Genomic DNA, 21,943 nt, shown 5'->3' with positions numbered 1-21,943 from the left:
AGAGAAACAAAGTAAAAAGGAGGAATAAACACCCTCATTAGATCAGAAAAGCACAGCAGTCACACTGCAAACTCCCAAAAATATATGCCCCCATAAGCATTTTAAAAAAATGTCTAAAAGGAGACTGGCAACACTGCTCTATCCAGAAAAAAATAAAAATAAAATAATTAAAAAAAAAAACGTAAAAGCAGCAAATCTGGGGTTAAATACCAATGAGAAAAAAAAATAAATAAATTCAATGATCATGAAAAGGAAACATTTTTGCTTTGGCCAAAAAAATAATTAATTAGCATCTGTAGTTAGACCCTACGCCCTTATTATACATAACAAGAAAGAATATTAATATCACAGGTTTACTAAAATAGTGAGGTTCAAGAATAGATCATATAACATAATCTTGTACAAGTACAATTTTGTATATATTCACCAATATCGATAGTTAAGCATAATGAACAACCAACATTACCCCACGGGGTCGAACTGCATGAGGAGCAACTTCAGCCAAGTTCTCAGTAAGCTTTGCCTCATCAAGAGAAAATTTCCTCATGTTTTTTACATTGCTACTTTTAGTTCCACCTTCGAGAAGCAGATTGAGCTCAATGCTCTTTTCACTTGGCTGCCTTGTACTCTTAGGAACCCATCTTTTCTCCTCATACCTAGATACCCATGTTCATTTCTAAGAACAAGAAAAGCGAGAAAAAAAAAAATTTGAAAAACAAATCTTTAAATTATGCATAATCCATGACAAACTTCAGTGGAAAAATTACTTGGCGCGGATAAATCTCTCAATGCCATGTCTGTCAAAAGTTGTTGGTTGTTCTGCTTCCCAATAACTATTGGATCTCTCATTACCCATGGCTATGTGAATGATGCAAACATAAAAGTGGATTAGCATTTTAATGATGTAGAGAATGCATATAAGTAGTAATTAAACATAACAACTTCAACCACAATTGGGAATGATGAACAAAATGAAAATAATCAGAATATAGATGATGAATGGAAATGACCATTCATGGGGTTAAATTTCAGAGTATCTTAGAAGTCATTTATGCACAGGTAGCATAAAGTTATGGCCAATTAGGGAAATGATTGTATGTGATTTCATTTCTCCTACTCCCAAATCAAATAACATCATATACTTACGCAACATTGCAAGCAGCCTTCTCTGGTCGACTAAATAGATAACAACTTTCACTACATAATGAATGAAATGCAACATGTTCTTACATTGCATGAAAGAAACTTGCTCTGGTAGCCATGTGTCCAAACTAGTTGACCGTACCTATTGCCCAAAACACGAAATGTACAGATACCATTAGAAAAAACAAAAAGCAAAACAAACGTATGCCCATCATTAGAGGGGCGAAACACAGAACAGTATCAACAGCTATACCAGTAAAGCCATTTAAAGTAATTTCCAGTGGAATTTGTACCTCTTCAATTGCAATGCAGATTTTTGTCAAACTATGAGAGAAAAGCATATATGCAGTTAAAATTCCTTTTCGATGGTGACACTAACAGCCATGAATTAAAAAGTTAGGGGAAATGCATATAAATTAATGTTCCTCATCTTCCATTTCTGAAGCTGCAAACTTCAATGTATTAAAATGAAATCCATTAAAAACAAAAATTGACAAGGTAAGTGATGGCTGTTTTAAAAATTAAGAACCAAGCCCAGAAGGTAAAATAATCAAATCACCTGGTACAATTTCAATCAAGATTATATTACAAGTATGCAACCAAATGGAACCAAATCTACTTTTTGAGGTTAGGTGATCCTTTAGATTAGAACATTATGAACCATAAATGAGAATATGCTGAACACGCTCATACTAAATATCTCTGCAACCATTAATATGTCCAACTCTTTGAACTTTGTATATGCCCAAAATTATTCATTTTCCCTAGATTATAAATTGGCCTGCACCGAACTTGCACGTAGGAAAGCTAGCAGTTCATCCTGTCAATCCTCCAGGGCTCCAAAAAAAAAAAGCTTGCATGTGCACAGTTATGAATTAAGTTAACAATCTTATGTCCACACCCTTGCATGGGTCAAACTTGCAGTAAGTGTGTGCATGATTGGTCATGGTGACATGGAGTGACTTCCCCAATTCTTAGATGTTCTAGAGAGTCTTGGGATTGTGAACTTGAATTCAGGTTCATTAACGGGAGTCTGCCCCTTTAGCCTTTCCTTAGGCTATGGCGCTATCCTCAAGTGTCTACACATGCCACTTGTAACACGTGTCCCCTTTTCTTCTTTCCTACATTGACCATGTGTCATCACTCCATTGGGCCAACAATTTGTCCCTTTCGAATTTATTGTGGCTTGACATGCCAGTTAACCATGCGACATTACTCCATCGGGCCAAAAATTTATCTCTCTCACTGGTTGCGGCTTCACGTGCCAGATGTGACATTATTATTCAGAAGATGGCAATCCACACGTGTTTGCCTCGCCTATAAGTACCCCTAACCATGCTTCACCTGCTATCTATCATGTTTGAGCTTCCTAGAGATTGCCTCATTTTTTTCTCTTTGGACCCAACTTAGAATATCCATTTATTTGTGTGCAATGCAGACTCTCAACCCCTTTCAAGAACCCTCACTACATTGGACACTGTAATTGTTCAAAGTAATGGATAACAGAAGGTCGATTACCAACAAGAAGCTCCTAATACCTAACCTACCCTGTTGTCCAAAAAAAAGCAACCTACCCAACAGAGAATTGAGCAGACTCACATGATCATCATACTGAGCGCCAAGAATCATGAAATTTTACCATCAACATGGCCCATATGATGCAAATTTTCCAATCCTCCCAAGATAATTTGCTTGAAGTTCTTTAAAAGAACATTAAAATACTTTATCAGCCAGTAATCACCATTAATCAGATGATTACTGCATCCACTTTGATTTCACAGCCTCAAGGGACTACCCCAGCCTCTCCAGCCAACCTATGCCTAAGTGCGAACAATGCCCAACACTCCTTGTTTTAGGGGGTATAATAACAGCGCACTGCCAGCACAAAGAGATCTTTCCACCTTTAACCCTGTAGCAGTCTCTCACCCACCACCTTCTATGGCAACAATTTCAGTCATGCCTCTTATATCTACTGCACCCCTCCCATAAGCTCAACATGGGGATCTACTTTGCATGCTCCATTGAGCTTCACTCTATTTTTACTATCTACAGAAGGTACTACAAGATAGTCCCTACAAACTAGCTAAATCCTCAAATAAATTGAATGACATTGTTAGTGACAGAGATAATGGAGGATAACATGACCTCTAGACCGTTATTAGTGCTACTGTTTCTCCCAATCCCAAAGTGGGAAAGGGAAAACATGTTCAACACCAAGTAAGAAGTGCAAGGAAAGCATAGGCAGGTATTGCAGGGAGTGAACCTACACCATTGTAGGCCTGAAACAGCAGCAGCAATGGGTTGAGAACAGAGCAGTTGATGAAAATATTCTAGACAACACTATTGTTTTACAACCATAAGAACCTCTAATGAATTTAAAAAGAAGCATCATCGTTGCCCACAGACATTGCCAATCTGTAGCCCCTCAAATCCCACTGCCAAAATCCCACGCACACAGCCTTATGCGTTGGCCAAAGATCGACAACCCTGACCTGCCAACACATTAATTCATTAGCATTATTTTCTATCTTATTTGTTCCCACATATCTTGAATCCCTTTATAAACCATGATATCAAGTTGTGGGTCATGAATTTTGGTCCAAAGATCCAACTTCTTTAATTATTCAGTTGCAGTCCTCAATGCTGTTAAAGGCTATTCGTCACTGGTAACTGGGGCAGTGGCAGTGCTGTATTAGTGTGTGATTTGTTTTGGACCTTGTTGTTGGTTGACTGGTTTTTTTCTCTTTTTTTTTTTCTCTTTTTTTATTTTTATTTTTATGGGCATGGGGATGGAGACCATGAATCTCATGAGTATGTTTCTCTCATCAATCACCACAGATTGCGCCCCTACTTCTTCAACCATTGGACAACATACTATATCTATGTCAGGAGTATTCCTGCATTATCAGGCATCCCGAGAAGTGTCTAGTGTCTACCTCGAGTTGCCCTTACTAATAAGTCTCCCTCAATCTCTCTTCCTTTTGTTTCGTATATTCCTGATTACATAATCACTGGATTGTTTTATAACCTTCTTTTCTTAATTCTGCTGTTATTTAGGATTTGAAGACAGGGAAGAAAATTGGTGGAAAACTTTTGGCTGGTAGACTTTACTACTTTAAGACAATGCCAGAACCACTACAGCCACACCTTTTCAAATCCCATTGGCGCATTGGTATCCTTTGTTAGACAAGTTAAAGTAGTTGGTTCCTACTTTGAGCTCTATGTCTAGTCTTTAAGTCTTGTCATTTGGTAAAGCATCACCATGTTCCATTTGCTTCCCAAGTCAATGTACAGGCAGTAAGCCTTTTGAGGTTAGTTTATTCCAATGTTTGGGGTCCTAGTCCTATTCCGTCAAAGTAGGTTCAGATATTCCCTACTCTTTTATTTACTTTTTTCAACCATGACCCAGGAGGACTTGGATTTATTTAGTGAAAGTTCATTTCGAGTTTTTTACCATCTTTTGCACATCTGCTTACAGTTCGATTCACAGGTCATGATACTTCATAGTGATAGTGCCAAGCAGTACTTCATTACCAATGCACTACACATATCAATCTGCACACTAGAAACTGGCACATCAATCATATTTTTATTAAATTTCCCATTAACAAAAAACTATGGATTTATTTATTGACTCTCTAACCATTAGCCTAGCATGTATGGACAGGCAACAGCAGAATTCACCAACAAAAGCATGAGTTCAAAGCAGAAAAAGTAGTTGCGGGCCCTTCAATTTCCACCACCAAATAACAGTGCTAAATTCATGCTTGTGCGTAAACCTTTTTTACACTATAAAAGAAAGGGTAATTTTTTAACGTAACAATTAACTTGATCAATGAAAAAGATAACAGGAGGAAAATAAGCATAGATAAAGTAAACCTTTGAGATATGTACACCAAGACTCCGATGAATTCCTGAACATTGCAAGCATATAAATATTCCAAGGTTCACACTTGCCCATCGTGGAGCCCTAAAATAGTACATCACAAAACAACATGAATGCATTAAATATAAATATTTCAAACTTTCAGCTTGAAACCCCATTAATACTATGCTTCCAGTGACTTCAACTTAAAAATAAAATTTAAAACCTTAAAGTTGGGAGTTCTAACTGAGGTTAAATTGCTATGGACAAAATTAGTTGAAAAGCATCATTCTAGACAAAGAAAGAAGTGCATAACCTGCTGCATCTAGCAGTTCCTAGTGTTATGACTTTATGACAAGACTATTATGTAGGCCACAGTTTAAGGTATAAAACTTAAACCCAGTTAGACCCATAGCAGATTCTCAAATTCAAGATTGCATTAACAGAAAATGTGTGATACATATTGGTCAAGAAAGCATATATACAAATTCGGAGAAAATTAACAAGAAGTGTCTGCAATGAATGAACTGCCAATTTCTGTTGAAGACGACACAAAGACGTCCCAATAAATAGTCCAGGCAAAAGGATTCAATTTATCATGACAGAAGATGAACTCAGCTACCATGCAAATGGCAGAAAATTGAATCTTTTTGTTAAAGCTTGATATACGTTGTTGGCCCACAACCAAATAGCTAAATCTTTTAGGTAAAGTAGTAATCTAACATGGTACTAGAGCTGGTTACCAGGAGATCCTGGGTTCTAGCCTTATAGCCCATGCTTGTTGTGTGGTGTTTAAAACTATAGGTAATGGGTGTTATTTGTCATGTGTTTATCTCTCCACGTGCTATCGGGCTGCATGTGCAGGTGAGCGTTAACGCTTGATATACATTGTTGGCTAGAACCTAACAGCTTAAGCTTTTATATAAGGTAGTAATCTAACACTATTGAATCTCCGTTTTTCTGATGACCTTTTAATTTTGGCCAAAGAAAATATTCAGTCTGCAGAGTGTATTGAGCATGTTTTGCACATATTCCATAAAATTACAGGCCTCAAATGTAATCTTACAAAGTATGAGATATTCTATTTTGGCTTGCCTCTAGATAAAGCCAATCAGATTGCCAAATACTTGTTTTTTCTATTGGAAAACTTCCTGTCAGATATCTTGGTTTGCCACTAATGTCAATGAGACAGGAAAGTGGACTGAAAGGTTGTGTTTCAGCAAGAATTAATTAGTGAACTCATAAATTGCTCTCTTATGCTGGAATATTTCAATTAATCAAACCAATACTTCCTAGTATTCAAGCTTATTGGGCATCATCTAGCTTTTTTCCTTAAGCTGTCATATATGAGCTTGAAAGAAAATTCAAAGCTTTCCTATGGAAAAGCAATGAATGGAATACCAGTTGTTGTATGCTGAACTGGCAGGAGGTGTGTAAGCCAATTAAGGAAGGAGGTCTTGTGATTAAATTACTCTCAGAATGGAATAAAACTGCAATGGTCAAACTATATGGCAGTTATGCCCTTCCAAGGAGCTCCTATGGGTAATATGGATTCATACATACAAGATAAAGGAGAAGAATTTCTGGGCATTAAGTGAAATATCCACTGAATCTTGGATTTGGAGGACATTATTGAAAATTAGACCTTTGGTGTGTCCACACATTAAATATATTGCTGGAAACGGAAAGAACATCTGCATTCTACATGATAATTGGCATCCGCATAGTCCATTACTTGAATATTACAGACCTCATATACAGCTTGAGCTTGGAATTAAAAAATTCGCAAAATTGGCAGAATCAATCAATAATCAAGACTGGAATTGGCCAAGGAAGGCATCTCAGAATGTTTTAACACTGAAGAATTCTACTTATTTTTCCCCTGATAAAAGAAATGAAGATAGGATGAGCTGGGCTTAAATTCAAATTGATAAATTCTCCATCTCCTTAGCCTGGGAATCAATAAGAGTTTAAATTTCAGTCAATTCTTGGGCTAATCTCATCTGGACTAAGCATGCTAAACTTAAACCAATCTTTCATTAGCTGGCTTTCTATTCTAGGTAGACTTCCTACTTTGGGCAAGGGTAAAATCGGGAAAATTAAATGATGCTAAATGCAAATTATTCGACTCCACTGGTAAAACAAGGAGTCTCATTTTTTCAATTGCCATATTGCCCAGGCAGCTTACAGAAGGATCCGTACAGAATTCAGATTACAGTAGTAAAGATAACTTGGTCTGCAGCACTTTATCACATCTGGAAACTGAGAAATTCAGTTCTCTATGCTGATGCAAAGGCACATATACAGTATAATATTCAGCAAGTCATAAAAGATGTCAAATTCAGATTCCTTAGAAAGGAATTGAATTTCTAGATTAAAGCCAAGATGCTGACTTTCTGTCAGCTTCAGATGTAACGTTTGTACTCATTCCAAATTTGGTAATATATGCATCTTATCTTTTACCAATATATTAATATACACAACAACAACAACAAAACCAAGCCTTAAATCCCACTAGGTGGGGTTGGCTATATGAATCCTTTTCCGCCAATTTATGCGATCATAGACCATTTCTTTTGACAGATTCAAGGATATTAAATCCTTACTATCTCCTCCCAAGTTATTTTAGGTCTACCCCTACCCCTTCTACTACCTCACACAGTAACTAACTCACTCTTCCTCACCAGCACACTATGTGGCCTATGTTGCAAGTCTCCATACCATCTGAGTTGTCCCTCCCTTATCTTATCTTCTATAAGAGCTACACCTAACCTACCGCGAATATGTTCATTCCTTAATTTATCTTTCAAAGTTAAATCACTCATCCATCTAAACATTCTCATTTCAGCAACTTTTACTTTTTCGATATTTTGTTTCTTCGTCGCCCAATATTCTTATCCATATAGCATAGTTGGTCTTAGAGCTGTCCTACAAAATTTCCCTTTTAATTTTAAGGGTATTCTACAATCACGGAGCACACTTGAAGCACTTCTCCTTTTTACCCAACCTGCTTTAACTCTATGCGTTACATCATCTTCAATTTCTCCTTCAGCTTACATAATAGATCCAAAGTATCGAAATCTACAAGTACTATTTATTTCTTCATTATCAAGTTTAACTTTGTCTCCAATATTCCTCCTACCATTACTAAAATTACATTTCATATATTTTGTCTTATTTCTACTTATCCTAAAGTCTCTAGATTCCAAAGTTTCTCTCCATAATTCTAACTCAGCCTCTACTCCGTCCCTAGTTTCATCAATTAATACAATATCATCTGCAAACAACATACACCATGGAACCTCCTTTTGAATACTCTTAGTCAATTGGTCCATCACTAAAGCAAAAAGATAAGGGCTCAAAGCAGATCCTTGAGTACACCTATGGTGATTGGAAATTCTCTAGTTTCTCCATCTATAGTCCTTACACTAGTCAAAACTCCATCATACATATCCTTAATGACATCAGTATACCTACTACATACACCCTTTTTTTTCTAAAACCCACCATAGAACTTCCCTAGGTATCCTATCATATGCTTTCTCTAGGTCAATAAATATCATATGCAAGTCCCTCTTCTTTTCCCTAAACTTTTCCATTAATCTTCTTAAAAGATATATAGCTTCTATGGTAGATCTTCCAAGCATAAAACCAAATTGATTTTCTGAGACCTTTGTTTCTAACCTCAATCTTTGTTCAACTATCCTTTCCCATAGTTTCATCGTATGACTAATAAGTTTAATTCCACGATAGTTATTACAATTTTGAATATCTCTTTTATTTTTGTATAAATATATATATGAGCATTCTATATTTTATTTATTAAAGACTAAAAATTCCATTAAAGACTAAAAAAGTACAAAAGATGGAATTCTATATGCTATATTTTTCTCTATATTTATGAGTTCTTGGTTGAAACTTCACTTATAATCAATGAAATAGTGAGAAGTAGCAAAAACATGCTTCTTCTCAGCAGTAGGGACTAATGCAACCAAGACGACATCCAACATTTGTAGTATTTGTTATATTTAAATTGATTAAAATTTACTAAAAATCATTTAAAGCATTAGTATATAGGATTTTGGTATCAAAACATCTGAGTCTATATGTTTTTAACAAGTTTACTAATGCAAACAAAAAAAAGGAAAATTCACGGGTGCAGTGTCTGTTATATGTTACATAATGGCCGTAATGGCAGCAACCGTTACACAGCGATCAGTGACTGTCACCGTTACCATTAAATAAAACCATGTTCAGCATACTTATTTTCAGTGTAGATTTAGGAAACTATGCATGTATTAGATTTTTGTCCGGGCCATGTAATTTCATGTTATGTTAGGGTTATTAGCTAATTATGTGCTTAGTTAGATGTAGGTTTAAGTACTTAATGTGTTGTATGATACAGCTACCATTTGAACTTAGAACTCCAGACTGGTTTTCCATCTCTCTCTCTTGTGCAGCCTCTCCCTCTCATCTCCTTCTTTGTTCTTCCTTCTTCCTTCTTCCTCCTTCCCTTCTTTTTCCTCTTGCCCTGTTCTGTTTCCGTATTGTCCTGCTGTTTCTCTCTTCTGCTCCCATCTTCTCTTCTTCTCTTTTTATTTCTCTCAATTCTCTTTTTCTCTGTTTCTTTTACTGTCCTCAAGATGCCAGAACCATCAAAGTCCACAATCTACTGCCCGTCCTAGAAGAAGGCTGAAAAGAATCTAATAAGTTACTAACAAAGTATACTCCTCAGCATCCCTGACATTACAGCCTTTATGCAAATAAAGTTCCAAGAAACAAAATTCCCAACAGGAATACAAAGTCTAGAAGTACAACCAATATGCAAACTATAAAAGTGGCAAAAACAAAGGGAGGCCATAGAAAAAGAAACATCACTTTCCAGAACAATCCCAAAAAGAACATGAGAACAATCACCAACTTTATACTTCAAAAGGGAAGAAAAGAGAAAAAATTTAATAAATGAACTTTGAAGTACTCTCATGGTTAACACAAGCACGACTATTAGCATGCATCTATACTTTTGGTTTTGGAAGACTAAACTTACTTTGATCACCTTATAACAAAGAGAATTAATATCCATATAATTCATCACATTGACTTCTGCACAAGATTAATGTTCTTGGACACTGAAATATCAAGACCCAAACCAACTTTCAGATTTTAGGCCTACACAACCTCCCTAATCTCCATTAACTGAATGATACATTCTCTCCTACATGCCAGACTACTGAAACTCCCTTATCGCTCTCCCCAACTTAGCTACAGCTCCAATAGGAATTTTAAATAAAGTTAGAAAATAAAAAGGAACAGATGAGAAAAAAGCCTAAATAAAAATGACAACCATCCAAGCAAAAAGAGCACCCTGCAAAAACCAACATGCTTAGAAACCAAAATGGCTACTGAGTCCCAAAAAGATCACTACCCAAAAGAACCCAAGATAGGTTAACAACCAATTCAAAACCGCACAACTAGTTAAAGAATCAAAATAAGACAAGAAAACTCGAATTAAAAGGAGCTAAACCACTCTTTGGAATGTCAATTTGCAAACCCAAAATCTTCTCAAAAAACTATAGCCAAGCAAGCACATTTAAACACAAATTCACACCGCCATCTTCCCAAACCTATAGAAAGCTCATAAAAGTCTTATTAAAGCCTGCAATACTCAGTTAGTGACTGAAAACCAAGATTTAGTCTGCTTATTAACACTAAAAAAAATATATAGCATACAACAAACCCCTAATTCAACTCCTTGACCTAAGATCAAAAATTTTCTTGTTTCAAATCTTACCAGGAAAAACCCAATCAATTAATTATAAGTTCTCTCAAAGTCCAATTTAGACACAACGCCTTTCTTATTCCACCTCCTGGCAATTTCAACCACCTCATTACATAATTTCCTATCTCCAACAAAAGTAATACACATTATAGAATTAAAACAATTAAAATTTTTTAAGATCTATCAACAGGGACTTGAAGCTATAATCTTACACATCCTTGTAACAAATTAATAGGCCTAAAATCCTTCATTAAGCCATACTCCAGTAATGAAAACAGATTTGACACTTTTACCAATCACCCCAACACTTCCACCAAAAGACTATAGTAAAACCATTAGATCCTATAGAGCATTTTCTCTATCCATCACAGAAACAACATTTCTCACCTTTTCATCCTCAAAAGTAAAAGATTTCTCTAAACACATCTTATCATTCAAAAATAGGCTCCAACCCAAACTTTTAACCGAAGGTGTAAAGCTATCTTCCTCCAAATAAAGATTCCTATAAAAATAAAACATCTCCTAAACAATCAAATTAGAATCGCTAACAACCTACCAATCACTAGTCTTCAACTCCTTGGATTAAATAATTTAACCTTTTGCCAATTGGAAAAAAAAAAAATTTAAGAGTTACAATTCCCCACCCTCTTGACCCATTTAAATTCAATCTTCTGTCTCGAACACATTTAATCATTGAAAAGCAACTCATATCACTCATTGAGGGATGCTTTTCTCCTAAGATGATCATTAGGCAACACATCAAACTCCTTCATCCTAAGCCTACGAACCAAGCTCACCATGAGTTTCTAGTGGACAAACTAATGTCACCGCATCAGTTGAGTAGGTGTAGACCAAGAGATAAGAACATGTAATTCGTATGTGTGTAATATTCTTTATGCTTTTTGTGTAAGGCTATTTTTGTGATTATTTTTTTGTAATTGTATACCGCTAGGTGCTTTTGGGTGATGGGTGTCTATGTTGATTCACCCTTCCCTATTCGTTCTCTCTCTGTTCCTGCAGTCAACGGCTCCATAGAATATTCTGGTTGTCCTCAGCTAACAATACCAACATCAAAACAAACAATTTTGTGCTCAAGTTTTTTGGAACAGGGATCATCATTTACAGTTGGATCTTCACAGATATTGCCATAAAAAAGAGCCAAGGTATCCAGCATTGCCCAGGCAAAAATTTGACAACTAAGGCTACTCACAGGGACAGCCCAATTCTTCATACTACATAAATGAATTAATCAACTCAAGAACTGCTCTAGATCATTCCTCCTATTCCCAATCCTGGAATACTCGGGACATCGTCCTTTGTCAACTACTCATTTATTACCTATTCCATCTAAATAGTTTCCTACGCATACCAATAAAAGGGCAGCAATTATGTCTGACCATTGTCCACTAGAAAAATATTGAATATAATGAAATCACTGGTGTCAAATTTGGCAAATGTGCACACTCTTAACCCTGAATCTTCATTGCATTAACGTTAGTTCTCACCTTTGAATTCTAAAACCTTAATATGGTCAACCACACATAAGTTAGACAACTCCCTTCATGCCAACTCTAAAATCTTAGAAATCCATGCCAACCCATAGAAACAAAACTTGTACTTACCCCTTCCTTAAGATTCCATGACTTGCCTCTCTGGCTCTCATGGAATCAATTTTTTTCCTAAAATATTACAGATACTTCAAGTAGTAAATCCAAGAAACATCTTACATGCAACAGCATCTCATAGGCATGTTCACCAAAACAGGATTAAAATTAATAAAAATAATCTCAAAATGAAGATTACAGTAAGAAAAGAACAAACATATAACTTCGGCTCTTTATCACAGGAACATTTTCAAAATATGAGAAATGCCCATATCAGATATAACATGGCATGGTTATGTGTGTGGCGGCTGGTGGCCTTACGAAGTATAAATCCACATACTTCAAAAGCATGTTCACTTTCTCTCTGGTGCTTTTTTTTTCCCCCCCTGTAAATGGGCAAGACAAGACATCCCATGCATGTGTAAGCAGATTTACTTTACTCATAATATGATTTAGTTAAAAATGAATTCAGTGCTTGAAACATAAACCTGCACCAAACATTTGTACCTAGGTTCACATGACACGGACTGGAAGTTGATCTTAATTAGCAAACCCCCCATAAACTGAATATTACACTGCTCCATAATGTTAAGTAGCAATTGAAAATAAGAAACCAACAGGTAGATCATAAACAGCCATCACCAGAAAGTGTAAGGCATGTTAAATTCACTTCAAAATTTTTAGTTAACTGCATCTATCCATGATTTCTTGACAGTAAATTCTCAATAATCATTCATCCAATGACAACATCAAGAAATATCATAAATAGATCCTTAAATGCATACTTGCTTCGACAATCTGCACATTCCCTATTTGCTGGTTGCTTAAGAAGGTCCTCCAATATCTGCAGAGAAGTAGCAAGAAAATTAAATATGATTGGTGTATCATAAAAATAAAATGGACCAGCTAAATAATGAAATACATATGAAACTTTTAACAACTGAAGAAAATAAAATCCAGATGAACTAACATACAGATTGTAACAAATGAAATTTTTTATGAAAAACATTTAGTGTGTACACGACATTGCACTGACTCAGCTTCCAATCACAGCCTAATTAACCATAGCTTGAGCATATAGACACACCAGACATATAACTACTAACATCAGAGCCTATTTCAATGGGGACTGGAAAGCAACTCAAGAAATTGAGATACAAAGACTTCAGTATGACAAATAGGTGAAGCAGTTCTATATCAGCTTTTCTTTAACAGAATTTTCTTAACACTCCCACCAACACGACAATTATGCTTTAATTGTGCGCAAGCACGTGTATAAGGGGGTTAAAGTTAGGATTCAAATAGTTACCAAATAAGGAAACAAAGAATTTACTGAAAATTCAACAAAAAAAAAGGTGGGGAGAATAGAATCTACCATCAAAGCTAGCCCAATAGCCATCTTATGTTGCCACTCATCCATCTCAACCTCCTCCCCAATTCAACTATGCATAGTGTCAGGTGCTACATTCTTGTATCCATAACACACATAAAGGGCTTATTGGGCAACCTTGCATGGTTATATTGTTCATGTCAGATGGGTTGTGAAGGAACTTCAGTGAATTTGGAAGTGAATATAACATGCCCTACACTTCCATTCATAGGAATCATTTTAAATGTCGTTATGATGTTGTTGTGGATCCAGAAAGTTGCTTTGATAGCATTCTTGGGCTATGATCCATGATCATTACACCCATGATTGGTTATTTTTATGCAAACAAGAATGCAATAGAGAGATTACTTTTGAGGGAACACCAAGCGAGCGATCTAGCTCTCCTAGAATCCTTTTGGGTACTAAATTAGCACCCTAAGGAGAGCTCAAGGGCGAACTCTTGACATCCTCGAGGAGGGTCTTTAGCTTTCGTGTGGGATTGAGAACCCAATGGATGACTCATTGGAGAATGTAGTCACACATCACTCTTGGCACAAAGGTTGAGACTTACACTCATGTTGAATGTGTGATGCCCGGATTTTTTTTCATACCATTTTTTTTTTCACAATAAACAATAATAAACAAGCATCTGCCACATCACAAACTCTGATACCATATTAACATAACCCGACCCGAAGTGGGGTACCTGGTATTCAGTCTATTTCATACAACCATACCTAACAGCGGAAGTCAATATTAACATAACATTCCGAATACAAATTCTAGAGTACTATATATCTATCATACACATATACATCCCTACAACTCCACAAAATACCCCAGTAGATTTCACAAAACTCATTTCCCAACTCAAACACTAACCCTGTCTATCAAGGTACTAGCTCCCCTTCTATCTCGGAGCTCTATTTACTGATCTGTCACGATTCCCTGAAAACTTTAGATATCTGGGTGAGACACCTCTCAGTAAGTCGGAATAAATTATTTACAGTGTGTGGCACATGAGTTCAATTACATCATATTACATTCCATTTTAATAAATATACTAGCTAGGAAAATATATACAGATATGTACGCATAATCATATACATATGTTAAACATAGTTTCATAAGCTTTCATATCATTTTCATAATCATATACGTATACTTTCATTTCTCATTTCTTATTCGTATACTTTCACATCTCATGTCATATACATACTCTTTCTCTCTCATATCATATACGTACTTATTCATTCTCATACTATTTACGTACTTTCTCATTCCTCATAATCATATTCATATTTATATTCTTTCATTTCCCATATTCATTTTCACATTTCCTAGCCTGTGGGTGTCCACCAGCATATAGCACGTCATGTCTGTAACCCACAGTTGTACATTTCTCATATCAATTCACATTCTCCCATTTCTTATATTCATATTCACATTTCCAGCCCATGGGTGTCCACCAACATATAGCACGTCATGTCTGTAACCCATGGCTGTTCATTCCACTTTTCACTTTCATAACATTCCCTAACTCATGAGCATCCACCAATATATTTTACACGTCATGTCTGTAGCTCATGGCTGCCCAGAGGATATTCACATCATCATGTATTCACCCCAAATGAAAATGCTGTGCAACCCAAAGGTTGGATCTAATCGCGGTTGGCCTAACCGGTTAGATCAAAATAGTGCACATGTATGTAGTATGATTGGTCTGCCCACACCTGGTCCGAACTCTAGGGGACAACACAACCCTTCACATTGGCCCAATTGACTGCCACACCACACGCTATACAAGCCATGTGATTGCACTAACACAATGCTAGCAACGGTACCGTGCTTTCAGAATTACTCTGGTCCATCAGGGTTCTCATACCACATTTCAGTATTCACAATCCATTATATCAATATATCTCAACATGTCAGTATGGTTCACATCATTTCTATATCATTCTATCATTCCTGTGTAATTTTCATATCTATATAACACATCTCTCATCATTTCATTTAAACATATCTATATATATATCTCATTTTATCATTTCTCAATGAAAACATATCTTTATAACACATGTATCATTACCCAGTAAAATACACCTTTGTTTCACAATTCGTCATTTCTCATAAAATACTCATCAGTATATCACTTTCATCATTTCTCAGTAAAATACACATGTATATATATAACAATACTGGGTTTCTAATATTTTCACATCTGAGTAAAACATTTCCATACTATAACATAGTATCATTTCTCAGTACAAAAACACATTTCTCAATTTCTAACACTTTCCCAGTATAAATTTATTATATCAAAATTCCTCATGCCACACAATTTTTCACCTGATATTCATATTATAATTACCACGGTGAATATATCATAATCTCATTTTCACATATTTACTCAACCAATAGTTTTCAAAAATAACTGATATAATTTATTCCCCTTACCTGCTTACTGAGAGGCTTTCTAAAATCCCTAAATTCACCCCCGCGGCGTTCGGAACTCAAAACCCTGAAATCACATTTTCCCCAATTCAATTAACTCAACCCCAGAATTACAATTATTTTAACATTTCATAGGCCCACACACTTCCAATACTAATTAAACTTTAAAAATTATTAATGGATATAATTTCACTATCCTTACGCTAGTCTTGGAGTGGTGCCTAGGAAACCCAAATTAAAAATATGGTCAGATCAAAATGATGAGGATTGGAGCTAGGACCCCGTGGTGGTGTCCAATTGTTGATTTGGTTAGAGATTTAAGGAAAAATTGAGGAGAGAGAGAGAGATTACCTTATCCCAAGAGTGGTGCCTACGACGCTCCTACAACAAATCCACTCTGGTTAAAATGTCGGTGGCGGAGAATGGAACCCAAGAGTATTTTCCGTTCTCCGATCAGCGCACGTTTGGCCGAGGAAATTGAGGAGAGAGAGAGACGAGAGACGGAGACGTGAGGAGAGAGAGAGAGATGGCACATCACAGGAGGGGGGGCTCTGCCTCTGATTTCATTTCCTAACTAATTCATTCCTGATTCTTCAGGAAGGAATAATATATATATATTATATTATATTATAATATTATTATATTATATTATATTATTTAATTAATAATAATAATTTAATTAATTATTTTATTTTTTTACTTTTCCGGGTCTTCACATCCTCCCCTCCTTATAAAATTTCGTCCTCGAAATTTGCTAACTTTCACTTATCACACCCTCCTCTGAGAATCACTGAAATATTTATCCGACTCTAAGAAGAGCCGGCAGCCACCCACATAGCGGCCCCATCCCAAATTTATTAATAACTTTCACTTGTAACGGAGGAATACCGTGGTTAAAATAGAGATTACAATCAATCACATAAAAGAAAACTCTCTCAAAACCATTCATAATCAAAACTAAAAACACCAACTACTCTACCTTGTACAAAACAATAAACAGACATTGTCATTTACTTTTACTCTTACTACCTAAACTCTAAGCTCCACTGAACAGGTGTGGATATTGCTAGTGCGTCTTATCTTCCAATTCCCATGAAACTTCTTCAATTGCGTGGTTGCGTCACAACACTTTTACCAATGGAATCCTTTTGTGCGTAACTCATGTTCCTTCCAATCTAGAATCTGCACTGGCACCTCTTCATATGTCAGAGTATCCTTAAGCTCTAATGCCACATAGCTGATTACATGTGAGGGATCAGGGACGTATTTCCTCAACATCGATACATGGAATACATCATGAACTCTGGACAGCACCGGTGGTAATGCTAACCTATAGGCAACTGGACCCACTCTTTCCAATATCTCAAATGGTCCAATAAACCTAGAGCTCAGCTTACCCTTTTTTTCCAAATCTTATAATTCCTTTCATCGGTGCAACTTTCAATAATACATGATCCCCCACATCAAACTCTAACTCTCGCCGGCGAGTATCTACATAAATTTTCTACCGACTCTGAGCTGCTTTGATTTTGTCTCTAATGAATCTAACTTTATCATGAGTCTGTTGTACCAGTTCTGGCAACAAAATCTATCTTTCCCCAATCTCATCCCAGTATAATAGAGATCGGCATCTCCTACCATATAACACCTCATATGGTGTCATCCCAATGCTAGCCTGATAGCTGTTATTATAAGCAAACTCGACCAATGGCACAAACTATATCCAATTGCCCCCGAAGTCCAGCACACATGCTCGTAGTATATCCTCCAGAACCTGAATTGTCCTCTCCATCTGGCCATCTGTCTGAGGATGAAATATTGTGTCGAACGTCAATTGAGAACCCATGGCCCTCTGCAAACTCCTCCAAAACTGAGGTGTAAACCGTGGGTCTCGGTCTGAAACTATGGACACTGGCACGCCATGGAGACTAACTATCTCCTGTACATATAACTCTGCCAGTCTGCTCATAGAGTAGTTAACTCTAATAGGAAGGAAATGGGCAGTCTTCGTCAAACGATCTACGACTACCTAGATGGCATCCTATCCACACAATGCCGGCAGTAATCCTGTAACAAAATCCATCGATATATGCTCTCACTTCCACTCGGGGATGTGGAGTGGCTGCAATGATCCCGCCGGTCTCTAATGCTCAGCTTTCACCTTCAGACATGTCAAACACTGCTCTACATACTCAGCTATCTCTTTCTTCATGTTGCTCCACCAAAATGACTGCCGAAAATCTCTATACATTTTAGTGCTTCCCGGGTGCACTATATAAAGGGATCGGTGCGTTTCCTCCAAGATAATCCTTTTAATCTCAAGGTCGGCAAGTACACACAGCCTGGTTCGAAACCTCAAGGCTCCATCATCTGAGATACTGAACTCTGCTCCTTGTCCATTTTGCACTTTATCCATAATCTCTACTAACTCTGCATCACTCCTCTGAGCAGCTTTAATTCTTTCTTACAAGGTGGCTTGTAATACTAGATTAGCGATGAACGCCTAGTGATTACCCTCTAGAAGCTCCACCCCAAGTCTTTCCAGATCCATTCTAATCTGATGCTGCACCACCATTGCTGATACTGTTGATCCCACTGATTTTCGGCTCAAAGCATCAGTTACCACTTTAGCTTTTCCAGAGTGGTAACTGATGGTGCAGTCGTAATCTTTTATTAGTTCCAATCATCCCCTCTGCCTCATGTTTAATTCTTTCTGTATGAAGTATTACAGACTCTTATGATCGGCGAAAATCTCACACCTACCCCCATATAGATAGTGTCTCCAAATTTTCAGCACGCAAACCACCACTGCTAACTCTAGATCATGGGTAAGGTAATTTTTCTCATATTCTTTCGGCTGTCAGGAAGCATATGCTATAACTCTCCCCAACTACATTAGAACACATCCGAGCCCTTTGTGTGACGCATCACTGTAAATTACGAAACCCTTTTTTCCTGAAGAAATCGTCAAAACCGGTGCAGTGATGAGCCGCTGCTTTAACTCCTGAAAGCTCCGTTCACATTCGTCGGTCCATTCAAATTTCACACCTTTCCTGGTCAATCTCATCAAAGGACCCAACAATTTAGAGAAGCCCTCAACGAATTTGCAGTAGTACCCAGCCAATCCCAAGAAACTTCTAATTTCCTACACACTTTCCGGTCTTTTCCAATCCACTACTGCCTCAATCTTGCTTGGATCAACCGTAATGCCACCCCTGGACACCACGTGTCCAAGGAAAGTAACTTGTTCCAACCAGAATTCACACTTTCTGAACTTTGCATACAACTTCTTTTCCCTCAGCACCTAAAGCACTATTCTCAAATGTTCCTCGTGCTCACAGGGCTCTTTGAATACACCAAAATATCATCTATAAAAACTACTACAAACTGATCTAGGTACTGATGAAAGACCTGTTCATTAGGTCCATAAACACAGCAGGAGCGTTTGTCAGACCAAATGGTATAACTAGAAACTCATAGTGGTCATACCTGGTTCTAAACGCTGTCTTCGAAACATCTTATGCTCTAACCCTTACCTGATGGTACCCAAATCGCAAATCTATCTTCAAGAATGTCTGTCCCCTGTAACTGATCAAACAGATCATCGATACGGGGAAGCAAGTACTTATTCTTGATAGTCACTTTATTAATTTCTCTGTAATCGATACACATTCTCATCGACCCATTCTTCTTCCTCGCAAACAATACCGGCGCTCCGCAGGGCAACACGCTAGGCTGAATAAACCCCTTATCCAACTGTTCCTTCAACTCATTTAGTTCTGCCGCTGCCATTCTGTACGGAGCTTTAGAAATCGACGCTATCCCCGGAACTAGATTAATAACAAATTCTACCTTATGATCAGGAGGTAATCTCGGAAAATCCTCGGGAAATATATTAGGAAAATCCCTCACTACCGGGATATCCTCTATTCTCAACTCCCCTTCTGATACTTCCTTCACACAAGCCAAATATCCCTAACAATCCTCTAACAACAACTTCCTCGCCTGAATGGCGGATAACAACTGTGGTGGGGTGCGCACACATGACCCCACAAATCTGTACTCCTGTCCTCCTGGAGGTCTGAATACTACCTCTCTCTGATAACAATTTATACTGGCGTAGTTAGCAGCTAGCCAGTCCATTCCCAAAATTACCTCAAACTCATGCATATCTAAAATTACCAAGTCAGCTGGTAAAGATACTACCTCTCTCTGCTATACCGTCATATGTCCCCAAGTCAAATGCAAAAACTTCGCTGCCTTCGCATTTCTAACAGTAGCGGGGAAGTACCGCTCGGAAAAGATCTCCCTGAAGCAGTTTCACGTCATCGCTACAGGGTCAGGTCTCTGCTCCTCTAACAGTCTCACTGATCTCCACCAGCTTTTTACTTCCCCAATCAACTTGAATGCAGCAAAGGATACTTTCTGCTCCTCAGTACAAGGGAGCACTACCAATATGTCCTCTATATCCTAGACTCAATTTTCAACTAAAAATGGGTCAGCTCCTCCAGAGAACGACGGGGGTCTCATGCGCGTGAACTGCTCAATCGTGCCGCTTTGCTCCCCTAAACCCTTGGCCATCTCTGCCATCACCTACTGGGTGACGCTACGTAACACTGCATCGGGGTCTCTGCTGCCCATATTGGAAGGTCCTACCCCATCACCTCCAACATTCGTGTTATTGTTCTCAGGGTCCATCCTGCAAAGGGAACAACCAGTCTCAGAACTCAGTTACTATCACGCAATCAGTACCCTCATCGGACTATAACTCATAAAATATCATTTTATAACCATTCATCTTATCATCCTCAATCCCAATTTAGGATTCAGTTCTACCATCCAAAAACAAAACCCAACGATAGTTTACTATGATTTTCCTAAAGTTGTCACCCCAAGAAAGTCACAGAAACAACCACGGAACTCCTGCCTCCAGGCCGCAAGATAGAACCCTAAATTCCCAATCTCCTCCTCTAATAATCACTAACCCATATCTCAATCTACCCATCTCTTATCCTCCTCACAATCCATTCCTATACTCTGATATTGTATTTCGCTGTTTACTAAAGTCTGCAGAACCTAGCAACCAAGGCTCTGATACAAAACTGTGACGCCCTGATTTTTTTTCATACCAATTTTTTTTTCACAATAAACAAGCATCTACCACATCACAAACTCTGATGCCATATTAACATAACTCGACCCAAAGTGGGGTACCGGGTATTCAGTCTATTACATACAACCATACCTAACAGCGGAAGTCAATATTACCATACCATTCCGAATACAAATTCCAAAGTACTATATATCTATCATACACATATACATCCCTACGACTCCACAAAATATCCCAGTAGATTTCACAAAACTCATTTCCCAACTCAAACACTTACCCTATCTATCAGGGTACCAGCTCCCCTTCTATCTCGGAGCTTTGTCTACTGGTCTGTCACGATTCCCTGAAAAGTTTAGATATCTGGGTGAGACACCTCTCAGTAAGTCGGAATAAATTATTTACAGTGTGTGGCACATGAATTCAACTACATCATATTACATTCCATTTTAATAAATATACTAGCTAGGAAAATATATACAAATATGTACTCATAATCATATACATATGTAAAACATAGTTTCATAAGCTTTCATATCATTTTCATAATCATATACGTATACTTTCATTTCTCATTTCTTATTCGTATACTTTCACATCTCATGTCATATACATA

The 21,943-nt window shown here is 37.3% G+C and overlaps 1 protein-coding gene across 6 annotated transcripts in view; it reads right to left on the bottom strand.

The window, feature by feature from the left end:
- The window catches only part of LOC131157581 (probable ADP-ribosylation factor GTPase-activating protein AGD15), a 47,098-nt gene that overhangs the window by 11,442 nt on the left and 13,713 nt on the right, over positions 1–21,943 (bottom strand). For 5 of the 6 annotated variants that reach the window (XR_009137286.1, XR_009137288.1, XR_009137287.1 and 2 more), the window contains exons 2-6: positions 13,177–13,235; positions 5,023–5,113; positions 1,231–1,285; positions 768–858; positions 467–656 (exon numbers count right to left, since the gene is read on the bottom strand). Coding sequence is in view for 3 of the 6 variants with exons in the window: in XM_058111849.1 (XP_057967832.1) it covers positions 467–656; positions 768–858; positions 1,231–1,285; positions 5,023–5,113; positions 13,177–13,235 (486 nt within the window). In the remaining 3 variants the exon portion in view is untranslated. Of the gene's footprint in view, positions 1–466; positions 657–767; positions 859–1,230; positions 1,286–1,436; positions 1,500–5,022; positions 5,114–13,176; positions 13,236–21,943 lie in introns of those variants that run through there. The other variant, XM_058111851.1, reaches the window with a different exon arrangement.

The sequence above is a fragment of the Malania oleifera genome, chromosome 6, assembly GCF_029873635.1.
Source record: "Malania oleifera isolate guangnan ecotype guangnan chromosome 6, ASM2987363v1, whole genome shotgun sequence".
NCBI classification, from domain to species: Eukaryota; Viridiplantae; Streptophyta; class Magnoliopsida; order Santalales; family Ximeniaceae; genus Malania; species Malania oleifera.
This window is presented reverse-complemented; position numbering and strand designations above follow the sequence as displayed.